Below are 12,674 nucleotides of genomic sequence, written 5' to 3'. Positions count from 1 at the left end.
CCGTCTGCGTAGATATCTATATCCGCACTTCGGGGGCACTTGGGGGGCAGGGAGAGGTTTGTGCACACGTGGGGCAGTCCCCACGTGTGCACAAAAATCCTAAATGGTGAAAAAAAATTGGGGGGATGTTTAAATCCCCCCGAAACTCACAGAGCGTCCCCTGCACATGCGCAGGGGACGCTCTGCGACCGCTGCCGCTGGGAAGGTAAGCGGCGAGCCGGCGGGGGGGAGGAGAAAAAGGAGCCGGGAGCGGGGGGGAAAGGAGAGCAAACCGCGAGGGCCGAGCAGCCCACGATGCGCCGAAGAGGAAAGGGCGGGCGGAGAGCCAGGCGATCTGGGATGGCCGTTGTGTCCCGCCCCCAGAAGCAGCAGCTCTGAGCGCCTTCCTCCCAGCCTGGCTGGTGCAATTCCTTACCTTCCGGAGCTGGGGCGGGTGTAACGTGCAGCAGCTCAGCTAGCCATGGAGGCCGAGGGGCTGCTGCGCAGGCTCCCGGGCAAGTGTCTGGCGGCGGGGGAGTCGGCGATGGCGGTCGGTATCTGCATCCGTGGCAGAAAGTAACGGGTAGGAAGAAGACTAGACGCCGCTCTACCCCTTACCCCTCAAATGTGTGAGCCGGAGGCTAAAAAACTGTGAGCTAGCTCACACTAACTCAGCTTAGAGGGAACACTGGTTAGAAGTGTTTAAAAGTTGATATGTCGCTGAAATCAGGCCCTTGTCAGTGCGTTCAAAGGTGTATTTTTACATTTCTAAGAATAAAATTCTAATGGAACTGGTGGGTAAACCAAAGGAAGGGAAACAACATACTTGTATACAACCAACAGAAATTTATAAGAAACAGCTTAAATCAAATTCAGTGTTCAAACCATTAGGGATCAAGGTGTTTAATTTAAAGATCCACCTGTGTTCCTGGCGAAGTAATTCCTTCATAGCCAATGGACGTTTGGAGTCTGCAGCAAAGAGCACATCACATCTAAACTGTGGTTTTGAGAGACAAAATGCTCTGTAAGCGGGGCTTCCCTTGTTTGTCATTTATTTCTTGTGATGTGTTCCATAATTCTTAATTTCAATGGTCTGGTGATACTCACAATATATAATTTTGGACAATCACACTGAATAAAATATACAACAAAGGCACTTTCACAGCTAGAACTTGCATTACTGCAAACAGTTATACCATTTAAAGTGAAATTGTCACTTTCCCACATTATCTTACAGGCTTTACATTTTAAACAGCATCTGTGTCCTTTGGACTGAGTCCTAACCTGCGTGTCCTCCCTTATATCTGATCTGACTATGATGTCTTTAAGGGATTTAATCTTCCTATAATCTATTCTGGGTGAAAGTTGGCACCCTTTAATATCTCCAAGTATTGGCCAGTATTTGATGATAACCTTTTGATAGAGGAGTGTAGTCCATTGCCCATGAAATACCTGATGATGGGGGGGGGGCAATAGGTTTATCAAATAAAGATTTTCTTTCACATGTCTTAAGTGTGCCAGGTGAAAAGAACTGAAGCTCAGTAATGTATTTTTATCAGTTGGTTTTTCAAAAGTCCTAGTAGCCCAAAATAAAGAAGAAGTTTTAAAGACAGTCGCATCCAGGAACTCAACCTGTTGGATGCTGTAATTCCAGGTAAGCTTAATATTAGCATCCAAGTTATTGAACCAAGTGCAAAATTGTTCCACTGAGGTTCTGTCCTTATATATTATGAAAATATCATCTAAAAATAATATTTTTCTGTATTAAAAAAAATATTTTGTTCAGGTCATAGTATAAATGTTTCCTCAAGTTCCGCCATACACAAATTCACAATTGATGGTGCAGCTGTGCACTGAGGTTCTGTCCTTACATATTATGAAAATATCATCTACAAACATAATATTTTTCTGTATTAAGAAAAAAATATTTTGTTCAGGTCATAATATAAATGTTTCCTCAAGTTCTGCCATACACAAATTCGCAATTGATGGTGCAGCTGTACATCCCATTGCGACTCCTTTTATATGCAAGTAGAAATCGGTATCAAACTGAATTTCCCCCCCCCATAACAATCTCAAGAAGACTCAATAAGAATTGTGTAGGTGGAAAAGGGTTCTGTTGCTTTAACAGATTGAGTTCAACTGCACGTTCCTTGTGCCTCTTCAAGCGGAATACTGGTATGCAGTGCTTGACATCAGGAGTTAAAAGAATAGTCTCAGCTCTAACCTGAAGACACTCAATTGCTTTAATGAAAGTTGTTGTGTCTTTCAAATAAGCTGCTGTTTGCACAACAAAAGGTTGTAAAAAGGAATCTACATACTGAGCTAAGGGCTTCAGTATAGAATTTTTCCCGAATACATTTGGTCCTCCCGGTGGTGGTGGACATTGTATTTTATGTATTTTGGGAAGGATGTAGAAGACCAGAGTTCTAGGACTGGTGTTAATAAGAAATTTTCCAGTCATTTCATCAATATATCCTGCCAAAAGACCTTCCTCAACTGTAATAGAAATAAGTCTTTGAATATGAGATGCTGGATCCATACTAAGCTTTTGATAATTCAAAGGGTCCCCTAATTGCTTATAGACTTCCTGTAGATAATCCTGTTTATTTAAAATCACTACTACTCCACCTTTATCAGCTTCCTTGATAACTGTTGGCAAACAGATCAGGGCACTTGTATTCTCATGGCAGACCCACACCCAGTGCAAGGACTTTGTAACCTATGTTAGGCCCTCAGTTGAGTTTTTCTGTTGATCTAGCCATCATGACGCCAATACCTCTCTTAGATCCCATTAGAGTATAGGTGAAGTTATTGGGGGGGTTGCCCCAAAATGTCTCACTTTATACTTACATTAAAGCTCATTTACACTTTATTGCCCACTCACCTAAATTGGAGAGACCCTCTTGGAGCTCTTCATAATCTGTTTTGGCTTTCATCATCCTGAATAATCCACTATCATCCAAACATTTGTTCACTTCACTGCTCACTTTCATTTGCAAATTATTTATGAACAAATTAAATAGCAACATTCTAAGAAAAGATACCTGAGGGATCCCTCTATTTTCTTCCCTCCATTGTAAGAACTGTCCATTTACTCCTCTGCTTCCTGTCAGCTAACCAGTTACAAATCCTCTTACTTACCCTTTAGAATTGGCAGCCTCTCCAGGTGGGGCCTGGAGATCTCCCGGGATTACAGTTGATCTCCAGATGACAAAGATCAGTTCCCTTGGAAAAAATTGCTGCTTCGGTGGGTGGAGTCCATGCATTATACCCCACTGGGATCCTTCCCCTCCCTAAACCCCACCCTCCCCAGGCTGCACCTCCAAATCTTCAGGAATGGAAAACCCTACACCCTCTCATCCCGCAACTGTCTATCATGATATACTTAAGCATTGGTGTTTATTGATTCTGTTGGTCTTAAGCATGCTTAACTCTGTGTTGGGTTGTGGCCATGTTACATGAAACTCGGACATTTGGTAAATCTGATATTTACCTCTAGACATTTAGAATCTGGTAAACGACCGAACACTCAGAGGTACACTGATGTAGTCACCTCAGCATTCGGTGTTATATGCCCCCCCCAAGGGAAATACATATCTGTTTCTGGACTTTGGGTTGGATCCACCCAGCTTTTTCATTCAGTCTCACCTGGTCCCCCTTCCCTGCTACAGCCCCCAATATGCGTGCAGGTCTCATAATCCCCAGCAGGGTTGCTAGGTCTGGTTTGCAAAATACATGGAGACTTTGGGGGTGGATCCAGGAAAGGGCGGGGTTTGGGGAGGGGCTTCAGCATGGTACAATACCATAGAGTCCACCCTTCAAAGCAGCCATTTTCTCTAGGGGAGCTGATCCCTGTCAGCTGTCAGCTGGAGATCAGTTGTAAAAGCAGGAGATCCCCAGGGCCCACCTGGAGGCTGGCAACCCTAATCCCCAGCAGAGTCTTTTTGATGGTCAAAAAGGGAGGTCCCCTCCTCCCTTTTTCACCAGCTAAAAAACTGATTGGATCCAACCCACTCCCAAAATTCATCTAGGATTATTGACATTTATGTCAGAATTTTGGACTTTCAGTGTCACATATTTATTATACATTTGTTTCTTGATTGTGTCTCACAGGAAGTGTCTTTAAATAATATCCTCATGCTGGGATATAGAAGTACAACAGAGAAGGTCAGAGAAATGAACAGAATTAGTTGGTAAGAATTGCTTTTTCATTTACATAATATCGAGCTGGTTGTTTGTAAAGAACTCTCTAAGATCAGCTGTTCCTTTAAAGTTGATGCTCCCACCCAGATTTCTAGACCTGGCTAAATGCCTAACCACTCTGCATTAACTTGGACTAATAAAATATGACTAAAGGACCATGAAATATCCAGATGCAAAGTGCCCTGATTTGCACCAAGACAAATTATTTATTTAAAAGATGCTATCCTTTAACAAAAAAGTGGGAATGTGTTTTCCAGTTAATATTTGTGGCTAGTTTATTTATTCTGCAGTGTATTGTTGCTGGGCTGTGTACGGTAAGACAACATAATTTCAAAATAGTTTATCTTGGTAAAAGAAAATAAAATGGAACTTGAAATGAAAAGTTGTGATATTGTTAAAATTTGGTTGTCACTGATCTGTCTTTGGGGAAAGATTGAATTAATTATAAAGTCTTGAGTGGAGCTTAGCAATAATATATAGGATTGTGGTCTAATAAATGACAGGAATTGTTTATTGTAATGTTGTCTTCAAAGTACTTCTCTAACCAGCAAGAATTTCTGGACAAATTTGCTATGGTTTTTTAGAAATAAGTATGTTTCAGAAATCCTTTAACAGTTATCCATGAAACACATGGAATCCAGAAAGTTATAAGTGGGCCAAACAGGAATAATATTAGCATTTTTTTGCTATTTTTGTAGACAGTTTTGTAGATACATTGTTAGAACAATTGATTAAAAGTAGCTGTGGTCACTCACAGTTAATTTTATTTCTAAAATATGAAGCGCTATAAAATTAAGAGGAATGCATTAAAATCCTCATTATTATGTCTGTTTTTAAAAAAATGTAATTTAAAGGCACACTCACATGGACACCCAAGTTGTCTTTTTGTATTAAGTGTGCCAGAAAAATATTCTCAGTAGAATGTAGTTACATTTGGATTTAGGCTGAGAAATTCTCAAGTCACTTTTGTACATCTGCCAGAGTCAACTACTAATGCAGTAGTTTATATAGAAAGATATAAATAAGCAGTACTTAATGTATGTTTAAAGTATAAGAGATAATATGAATTGTGATCAATATTCCATCTTTAAAACATGTTCTAATAGATAATGTATGAACCACAACAGCAAACCTGCTGTATTAAAGATCAGTACCTTTTATTTTAAGTGTTAATATCTTCATTTAAGAACCTGTTAAAATTGTATAACCGAGTTAACAAAGGTATCCTACACAAGCTTGTATCATGCTTAAATAGTCTTATTAATATATATATTAAAATAGCTGTTTTGCATTAACAGGAGCAGTGAGCAATCCTTGGATTTTGGATTCCAGTCACTATGTGGAAAAAACATTTTGTCTTTTCCTTTTTTGTTTTGGCCGTTGCTACAAATTGTATAGCGTATGGACAAACCAGAAGAAAGGGACAAAGGCCAAGTTCTCTTCTAGCAAGACAAGACAATCTTCAGGGTAAAGCCGTTTTCCTAGAACTCACTGTATGAAATGTTTCCAAGCCTAGTGGAATAATTTCCGCGGAAATGGCAAACTAATATATAAGCATTTTGTGTCTTTGGTAATTAGTCCTGGCTTCTCTGGGGTTGCATGTTTCCCATAAATACTGGACAAGGAGTTTTATTATTCCCTCCTAAATGGGCATCTCTTTGTACATAAAGAACCTCAACAGAAATTTTGCATGGAATGTGCTGTTAGAAACTGTATACGATACAACCATAATGGTTGGAAGACATCCAGATTGCTAGATAGTCTGGCATGTAGGATACAATATAGTACTGTTTATGTAGGGTTGACGTGAGGTACAGATCTGTTAGGTCTTCAATTTATGGGTTGGGACTTTCAGACAGGTCCCCATCTGCTAGATCATAATAAGCCCCTCAAGAACTGACATTTTTTGCTGCTTTTGGAGGAACCTGTTCCCTGTGCACTATGCTTCCTGCCTGTCTTTGTATGCATGCTGAGAGGAGCAGTAGGATTGCAAGGCATGATCATTCAGCAATGGAGATGATTTCTTTTTAGCACCGAGAGGATCCAAAGCCTCCCTTCTCAGGGAAGCTCTCCCTTGCATTCTCTCTTAGGCCTGAACTACACGTTCAGATTTTTTATGATATGGGTCTGGGGAAATCACAGCTGCACAGCAGCTGCAGGGAATGGCTTTTTTTAAAATAAAGGGGAGCCCAAATAGGCTTGGAACACCACCACCCCAGGGGGGAGGACTCCTGCCCTCTCCAAGCTCTTTTTCCCCATGCTGAAACAGTTGGGGGGGGGGGTCCCCATTGTTGCTGTTCCATCTGCACAGAATTCTCCACATGGTTCAGAAAAATGGAGAAATAACTCCCACCAGCATTGTTTCAACAGGGGAAAACCACTGGGGGGGGGGCAGGAACCATTCTTCCCCTCATGGCAGCATTCCTTTGGCACTCCTTTATTTTTTTGAAAGCCAATTCCTGCGGCTGGGTCCAGGGGACTCTGACCTAACTCGTCAACAAGCCAAAGGCATAGCTTGGCCCTGCCTCTCCCCAGCCAACCTCCATCCAGTCAGGTATCCAGTGTCCCATGCACAAGGACCACTCCGCTCTTGGAAGGAAAGCTGATTTTCTGCAGATTGGAAGCTGGGCTCCATGCAGTAAATGCAGGTGAGCATCATTGGATGTTGACGCTTCTGTTCACACTCCTATCCTGGCCACCAGTGAGGCTATAACTTTGGCCCTGTTTCTTCCTGTCATGTGACCATGATTTCACATGACTTCATGTCAGTGGCATGGCATCACATGACTTCCTGGCATATACTTGCAGCTCAGTGGGCTCTTTGCTACCATCTGGGAGTAAAGGTGAGCCCTGGATCCAGAAAGATTAACAGCACTATTAAGGTATCCTGTAAACTGGAGTTAAGACAATTCAGTCTTTGAAGTCTGCAGAATGAAGATTCCACTTAACAATGAATCTGTAACAGTTTTTAAGACAAATCTCTGAATAAGCCTATATTCTTACAGTCTATATGTGTTGTAAGATTCTGTCAGAGTCTTTTCCTTGCAAGGATTGAAGTTGACCTTCTTCATGGGGTGACTGAGAGAATGTATTACAGTTCAATTTATTGATATATTTGAATACAAGAAGAATTGTTTTTCTAGGATAGTTTGGCTAATCTTCTTGGCATTATTTTTCAGTCTTCTTCTGTGGTTTGTGTCTTGATGTATCTATTCAGTTGGGCAGCAACACAATCGCATGGTGGAAAGCGCTGCAAGCCCCCATTCACCATTCACATAGTATCCCCCTGTATGAATTTAACCCTTCATCTGAACAGCAGATCACATAGAGGCCCAGTTCATATGATTTCTCTCCTTTAAAAAGCAGGGAGGAAATCACATGAACTTTGGTTGCATGATGGAAAGGCCTCTGTGGGTGGTGGAGAGGAGGACTCCTGGTGCCATTCCTTTGCTGTATTCTACCACTCTGCTCACCCAAATGAAAAGTCTTCCTCCATCCCAGGAAAACATCTTCTATCAGAAGAGGCTCTTCTTGAGTTGTTGCATATTGGCGTGTATCCTACCACTCCACTAAACAAAATTAGAAGACCTAAGACTGGAAGGAAAGTTCCTTAGGCTGGAGGAAGTCATCCAGCCTCAGTTAGGATGCTGCCCAGTGTCCACTGTGCTAAGCAGAGTGGTAGGATAAACCCTGCTGTTTCAACATCAACCCAAACTGAACATATGAACCAGGAGGACTTATCTACCCTGAAGCCTACTGTTGCATAAAGATGCTGATATGAACCCTCATTTAACTTTAGAAAAATAACTGAAACAAATACATCTGACTGTGTAACACTGCCCTCACCACATTGGATTTGACTGATTAGTTGAAGCTTATAGGCCACAATTACACAACTGACTTCTATAGATTCTTCTAGACTTGTGTAGTGTATGAGATTTATTGAATGCATGGTGGGGGCGGGGAACAGGCAGTGTTGGGTGTGGGCAACTAAGAACAACATCTGTGCACACGCTTGTGAGGGGCTTGTTGCTGCTTGTTCCCCCAGTTAAATTACATCATATTGGTAGACTTGTTTAGCATTGTAACCTATGTTAATTACTTTAGATTTCCATTTATCTGCTTCTGTTGGATCCTTTTATTTGTTTATCCACGCAGGTTTGATTATCTGTAATGTCTTGTCGCCTTACAGATTCCACCTGCTTCATTGATATCCTCTTTATCCTGGACACATCTGAAAGTGCCAGAGGGGACCTTTTTCAGAACCAGAAAGATTTTGTCAGCCTCTTAAGTGACAAAATTTTCCGCCTGAAGCCCACTCGTGTCCAAAGGTACGATATCCGGCTAGCAGTCATGCAATTCAGCAGCTCAGTCATTATCGACCATCACTTAAGATCCTGGAGAGGCCTGCAGAACTTTAAGCAAACCTTCTCTAGAATGTCCTTTATTGGACAGGGCACCTACACCTATTATGCTATTTCCAATGCTACTCACCTGTTCCAAACAGAAGGACGAGAAAAAAGCATCAGAGTGGTTTTGTTGATGACTGATGGTATTGACCATCCAAACAGTCCTGGTGTTCAGGGCATCTCTAACGATGCCAGAGCTCTTGGAATATCTTTCATTACCATTGGCCTTTCTAATGTCGTCGATCGAGCCAAACTGCGGTTGATATCTGGTGATTCTCCGGGGATACCTGTTCCAATCTTGGATGAGTTCAACCTTTCAGATAAAATCCGGGACCGGTTGGTAAGTAATATTTTAGGCAGTTTATTTATTTATTTCATTTATACCCCACCTTTCTCTCCAATGGCAACCCAAAACAACTTACATCATTTTCTTCTCCACTGTACCCTCACAACAACCTTGCAAGATAGGTTAGCCTGAGAGTGTGTGACTGGTCCAAGGTCACCCAGCAAGCTTCCATGCCAAAGTGGGGATTCAAAGCTGGGTCTCCCAGATTCTAGTCCAACACTTTAACCACTAAAAAGTTTTGTGGCATCTTACAGACTAACACATTTATTCTGGTAAAAGTTAAAGGTTGCACTCATTTGGCATATTATGTGTATGTGTGTTAGGGTTGCCAGCCCCTTGGGTGAATTTGGGAGTGGAGATTCACAGAGCTGGTGAATGCTAGAGCGTCTAGCAATGTGATGATGTCATTTCCAGTTCCATGGCCAGAACTGACATCATCATGTCGCTAAACACTGCTTTGGCACCAGAATATTACCCTTCCACTCTCCCAAGCAAGATAAGGCAAGGAGTGCGGGGAGAGGGGTAAGAGTTCCTCTGCTCCCACCTGGCTCATGGCCTCCCTAGTGTGTATGTGTGCATGATGGGTTGGATCTAGTCAGATTTTTCATTGGCGAAAAAGGGAGAAGGGAGTCTTTGACCACCAAAAATACTCTGAGTCTGGCATGAAAACCCCCCATGTGGTATGGAGGCTGTAGTAAGGAGAAAAATTAGGTGATAATGAAAAAGCTGTCCCCCTGTGACATTACCTGTAAGTCCTTCCCATAATACATACTATTGGCTGGCTGGAAGAGGGGAGGGGGACTAAGGAGTGGTCAAATATTGAGAACTAGAAACTTGATCTGGGAACTGGCACCTGGATGAAGGATGATTGAATCAGGAAGGCTGAATGAGTCATCAGGCTAGGGCTGTTGTCTCTTGATTAGATTTGTAGGTAGCTGGAAGAGGAGGGGGGGGGAAGAGAGGTTGCCTACATGTGCTGGAAGAAACTCCTAATGGCGTCTGGAGTTCTCTGTCCTCATGATTTTCCATGGCATGGCGTCTGAGGCTTTGTGCTGGCTTATGGAACTGCTTCATCTCACAGCAGGTAAGATGGCTGGTGACTCTGGACTATCACTGTGGCAGCAATCACTAAAGGAAGGCGTCCCTTTCTCAGGTGTGCAGTCTCAACAGGTATTCTCAGGTCTCCATGTTGTACAGTCCCTTTGCACAGCTCATATCTCATAAAAACACATTGATAGGCTTGCATGGCAACAGTGGCTGCCTGGGAATCCACCAAAGGGTTCACCCAGAGGGAATGAATTACCTGCAATGTTGCAGTCACCCCCTTTCTCAGTGGGCGCACTCCACTGTCTGACCGTATGGCCGGGCCACAGATCTAGCTCCTCAGTGACTCCATCACCTGATGGCCCCAGCCTCTCAGCTGAGCAAGTCACCTGCTAGGGGGAAGGCAGGGATTAGAAGATGGCAAGGGGCATCAGAGCACCCTCGCTGGTCCCCAGGGAATGCACCATGTTGCTAAGGCCACATACCCACCAGAGAGGACATTGGCATCGCTGCACCCCCACAACAGGTGAGATGTCTACACAGCATGGACTAGGCATCTGATGACACCCCCCCTTACCTGGTCATATGGAATGCCAAGAGGGCATGCATCCTCTTCCAAGCTGGCTCAAAAGTGTTGTTCCTCTGCTTCAGGGCACAAGGCTCAGTCCACGCCACATGGCCAAGGGCACAGACATGTTCTGCCACCATGCGCCAGGAGGCATGGTGGTGAAATGTGACATAGCTGCCCCTGATGGTGGTGAGGACTACACTGGGTCCAACAAAGATTTCATGGCCCTGTTCCTGGGTACTCAGCTGCTCATCGCATTCCCAGTGGTCCCACCCATTGAAAGTTGGTGTGCTGTGCAAGGGTGGTGAGACCATGCAGTCTGGACAGCCCAGTTCGGGCCCACAGGCTCCTGGTCATTTAGAGGGCAGTTTCCACACTATGCTCAATGGCTGGCCCATCAGACATAGATAGCATCTTGGCCAGTGGATTCACACAGCATGTGAACATGACTATTAACCAGGCCTGTGTACTGAGATTGGTCTGTGACGGCTCATTGCGGCTCAAGTTGTTCCCTGCTTCTCCAAGGCCTAACAAAATCTGAACTTGATAGCTAAAACAGGAATAAACCAGGCAAGAGTTTCACAGCATATCCCCCTTAACATTTGAAATATAGCTCCAGCATACTTAACAACGTTTGGAATTGTAAAATTAGATCTAACAATGATGGACTTTCTCATATAAGAAATTTACTTGATCATTACAAAAGGTGATCTTATGAAAGAAATAGTGGGGAAAGCTTAGCCCTTTACTGTCAAATAAAAAGAGAAGAAAAACAGGATGTCATTGGGTTAGAGGCCAGAAACATTTGAGATTGTAGAAGACAAAAGAGTTCCTTTGGGAGTATACACAAGTGAAAATTGTGTATAGAGGCAGACAGGTCAAGAGATGGAAGCAAGTTTTCAGTGGACCAGGAAATTCAAGGAAGAGAAATATGAAAATAGTAGGTGAGAGGAGCCAATAAAAATAAAAGCAGTCTAGCGTTCATGCAGGGCTTGGGAATCCTTGTCAGCAGTTAATGTTCCCGACTTGAGCTTGGTTTTCATTTATTTGCTAAATTTGTACACTGTTTTCCAAAATGGTTTTTCAAAGCTGTTTACAAACCTTTACAAGTCTTAAGCAGTGAAAACTAGCATTAAACTCCAAACAGCAGCTGTAAAAGCAGGATTCAAACAGTTTCCCTTCCCAAAAGAGTGGCAGAACGAGAATGTTTTTGTCAGTTTTCAAACCAGAAGCAGGCAATGGTGTCAAAGGTACCCCTAGAGGGGTTAATTTTATGTTTAAGGTATCTCTGTTTAATTAGGGTGTATTTCCTATTTCTTGATCATTTAGTTTACATTCAGATCCAGATTACTGTACTGTAGCAGTCCTCTGGTGTGAAGTAATATTGGATGAGTAGCACAAACGATAGTATCATAACATAAGCATTTGCAGCAGTAAAACTACTAATAGTGTAAAAATGTCCATAAAGTTTTTCCAAGAGAAGAATATTTGAAGTGGCATGACAGAGGCATTGTCATTTGTAAAGTGTATGCTTAGCCCCCATTCAGCTTTTAAAGCATTTCAGAAACCTGCAAAGTCTGCTTAACCATAGATGAGAATGGGACAGAAGCAATGTGTATGTACACATTAAGGGCATCAGTGTCTCTGCAATGTAGTGCTTCCACCTCCCTTAAAACTGTTGTCTGTTTTAGTTAGGGTTGCCAACTCCAGGTTGGGAAATTTCTGGAGATTTGTGGGTAGATCCTGTGGAGGGCAGGTTCGTGGAGAGGACAGATGTCAGCAGGATATAATCTATAGAGACCCCTCTCCAGATCAGCCATTTTCTTCATGCCAACTGATCTCTGTAATCTGTAGATCAGTTGTAATTCTGGGAGATATCCAGACCTCCCCTGGATGTTGGCAATCCTAGTTCCAGCCTGTATCCCATGTAAAAGAGTGTTACATGAAATGGCATATCAAGTTAATAAAGCTTTTATTTCTTCTTTTTTTCCCAGGAAACTTTATTTAATCAGAAGGTAAGTTTATCAGGTTTTGACTGCTCAGTAGCATTCTATTAAGCTGTGATTTTGTACTGTTTCGCACGGAGTATCTTTTTTCTGTAAAAATAAGTTCTGTGTAGGGA

At 42.6% G+C, this 12,674-nt stretch overlaps 1 protein-coding gene across 1 annotated transcript in view; it reads left to right on the top strand.

Annotated features, from left to right (window-relative positions):
* Window positions 1-4,431: 4,431 nt before the first annotated feature.
* The window catches only part of COL28A1 (collagen, type XXVIII, alpha 1), an 85,216-nt gene continuing 76,973 nt past the window's right edge, over window positions 4,432-12,674 (top strand). The window contains exons 1-4 of the mRNA XM_015410937.1: window positions 4,432-4,499; window positions 5,484-5,652; window positions 8,378-8,934; window positions 12,547-12,567. Coding sequence (XP_015266423.1) covers window positions 5,523-5,652; window positions 8,378-8,934; window positions 12,547-12,567 — 708 coding nt within the window. The 5' untranslated portion in view covers window positions 4,432-4,499; window positions 5,484-5,522. The remainder of the gene's footprint in view (window positions 4,500-5,483; window positions 5,653-8,377; window positions 8,935-12,546; window positions 12,568-12,674) is intronic.

The sequence above is a fragment of the Gekko japonicus genome, unplaced genomic scaffold (assembly GCF_001447785.1).
Source record: "Gekko japonicus isolate JY-2015 unplaced genomic scaffold, Gekko_japonicus_V1.1 scaffold231, whole genome shotgun sequence".
Taxonomy (NCBI): Eukaryota; Metazoa; Chordata; class Lepidosauria; order Squamata; family Gekkonidae; genus Gekko; species Gekko japonicus.
Note: the sequence above shows the minus strand (reverse complement) of the source record. Positions and strands in the feature narration are given on the sequence as shown.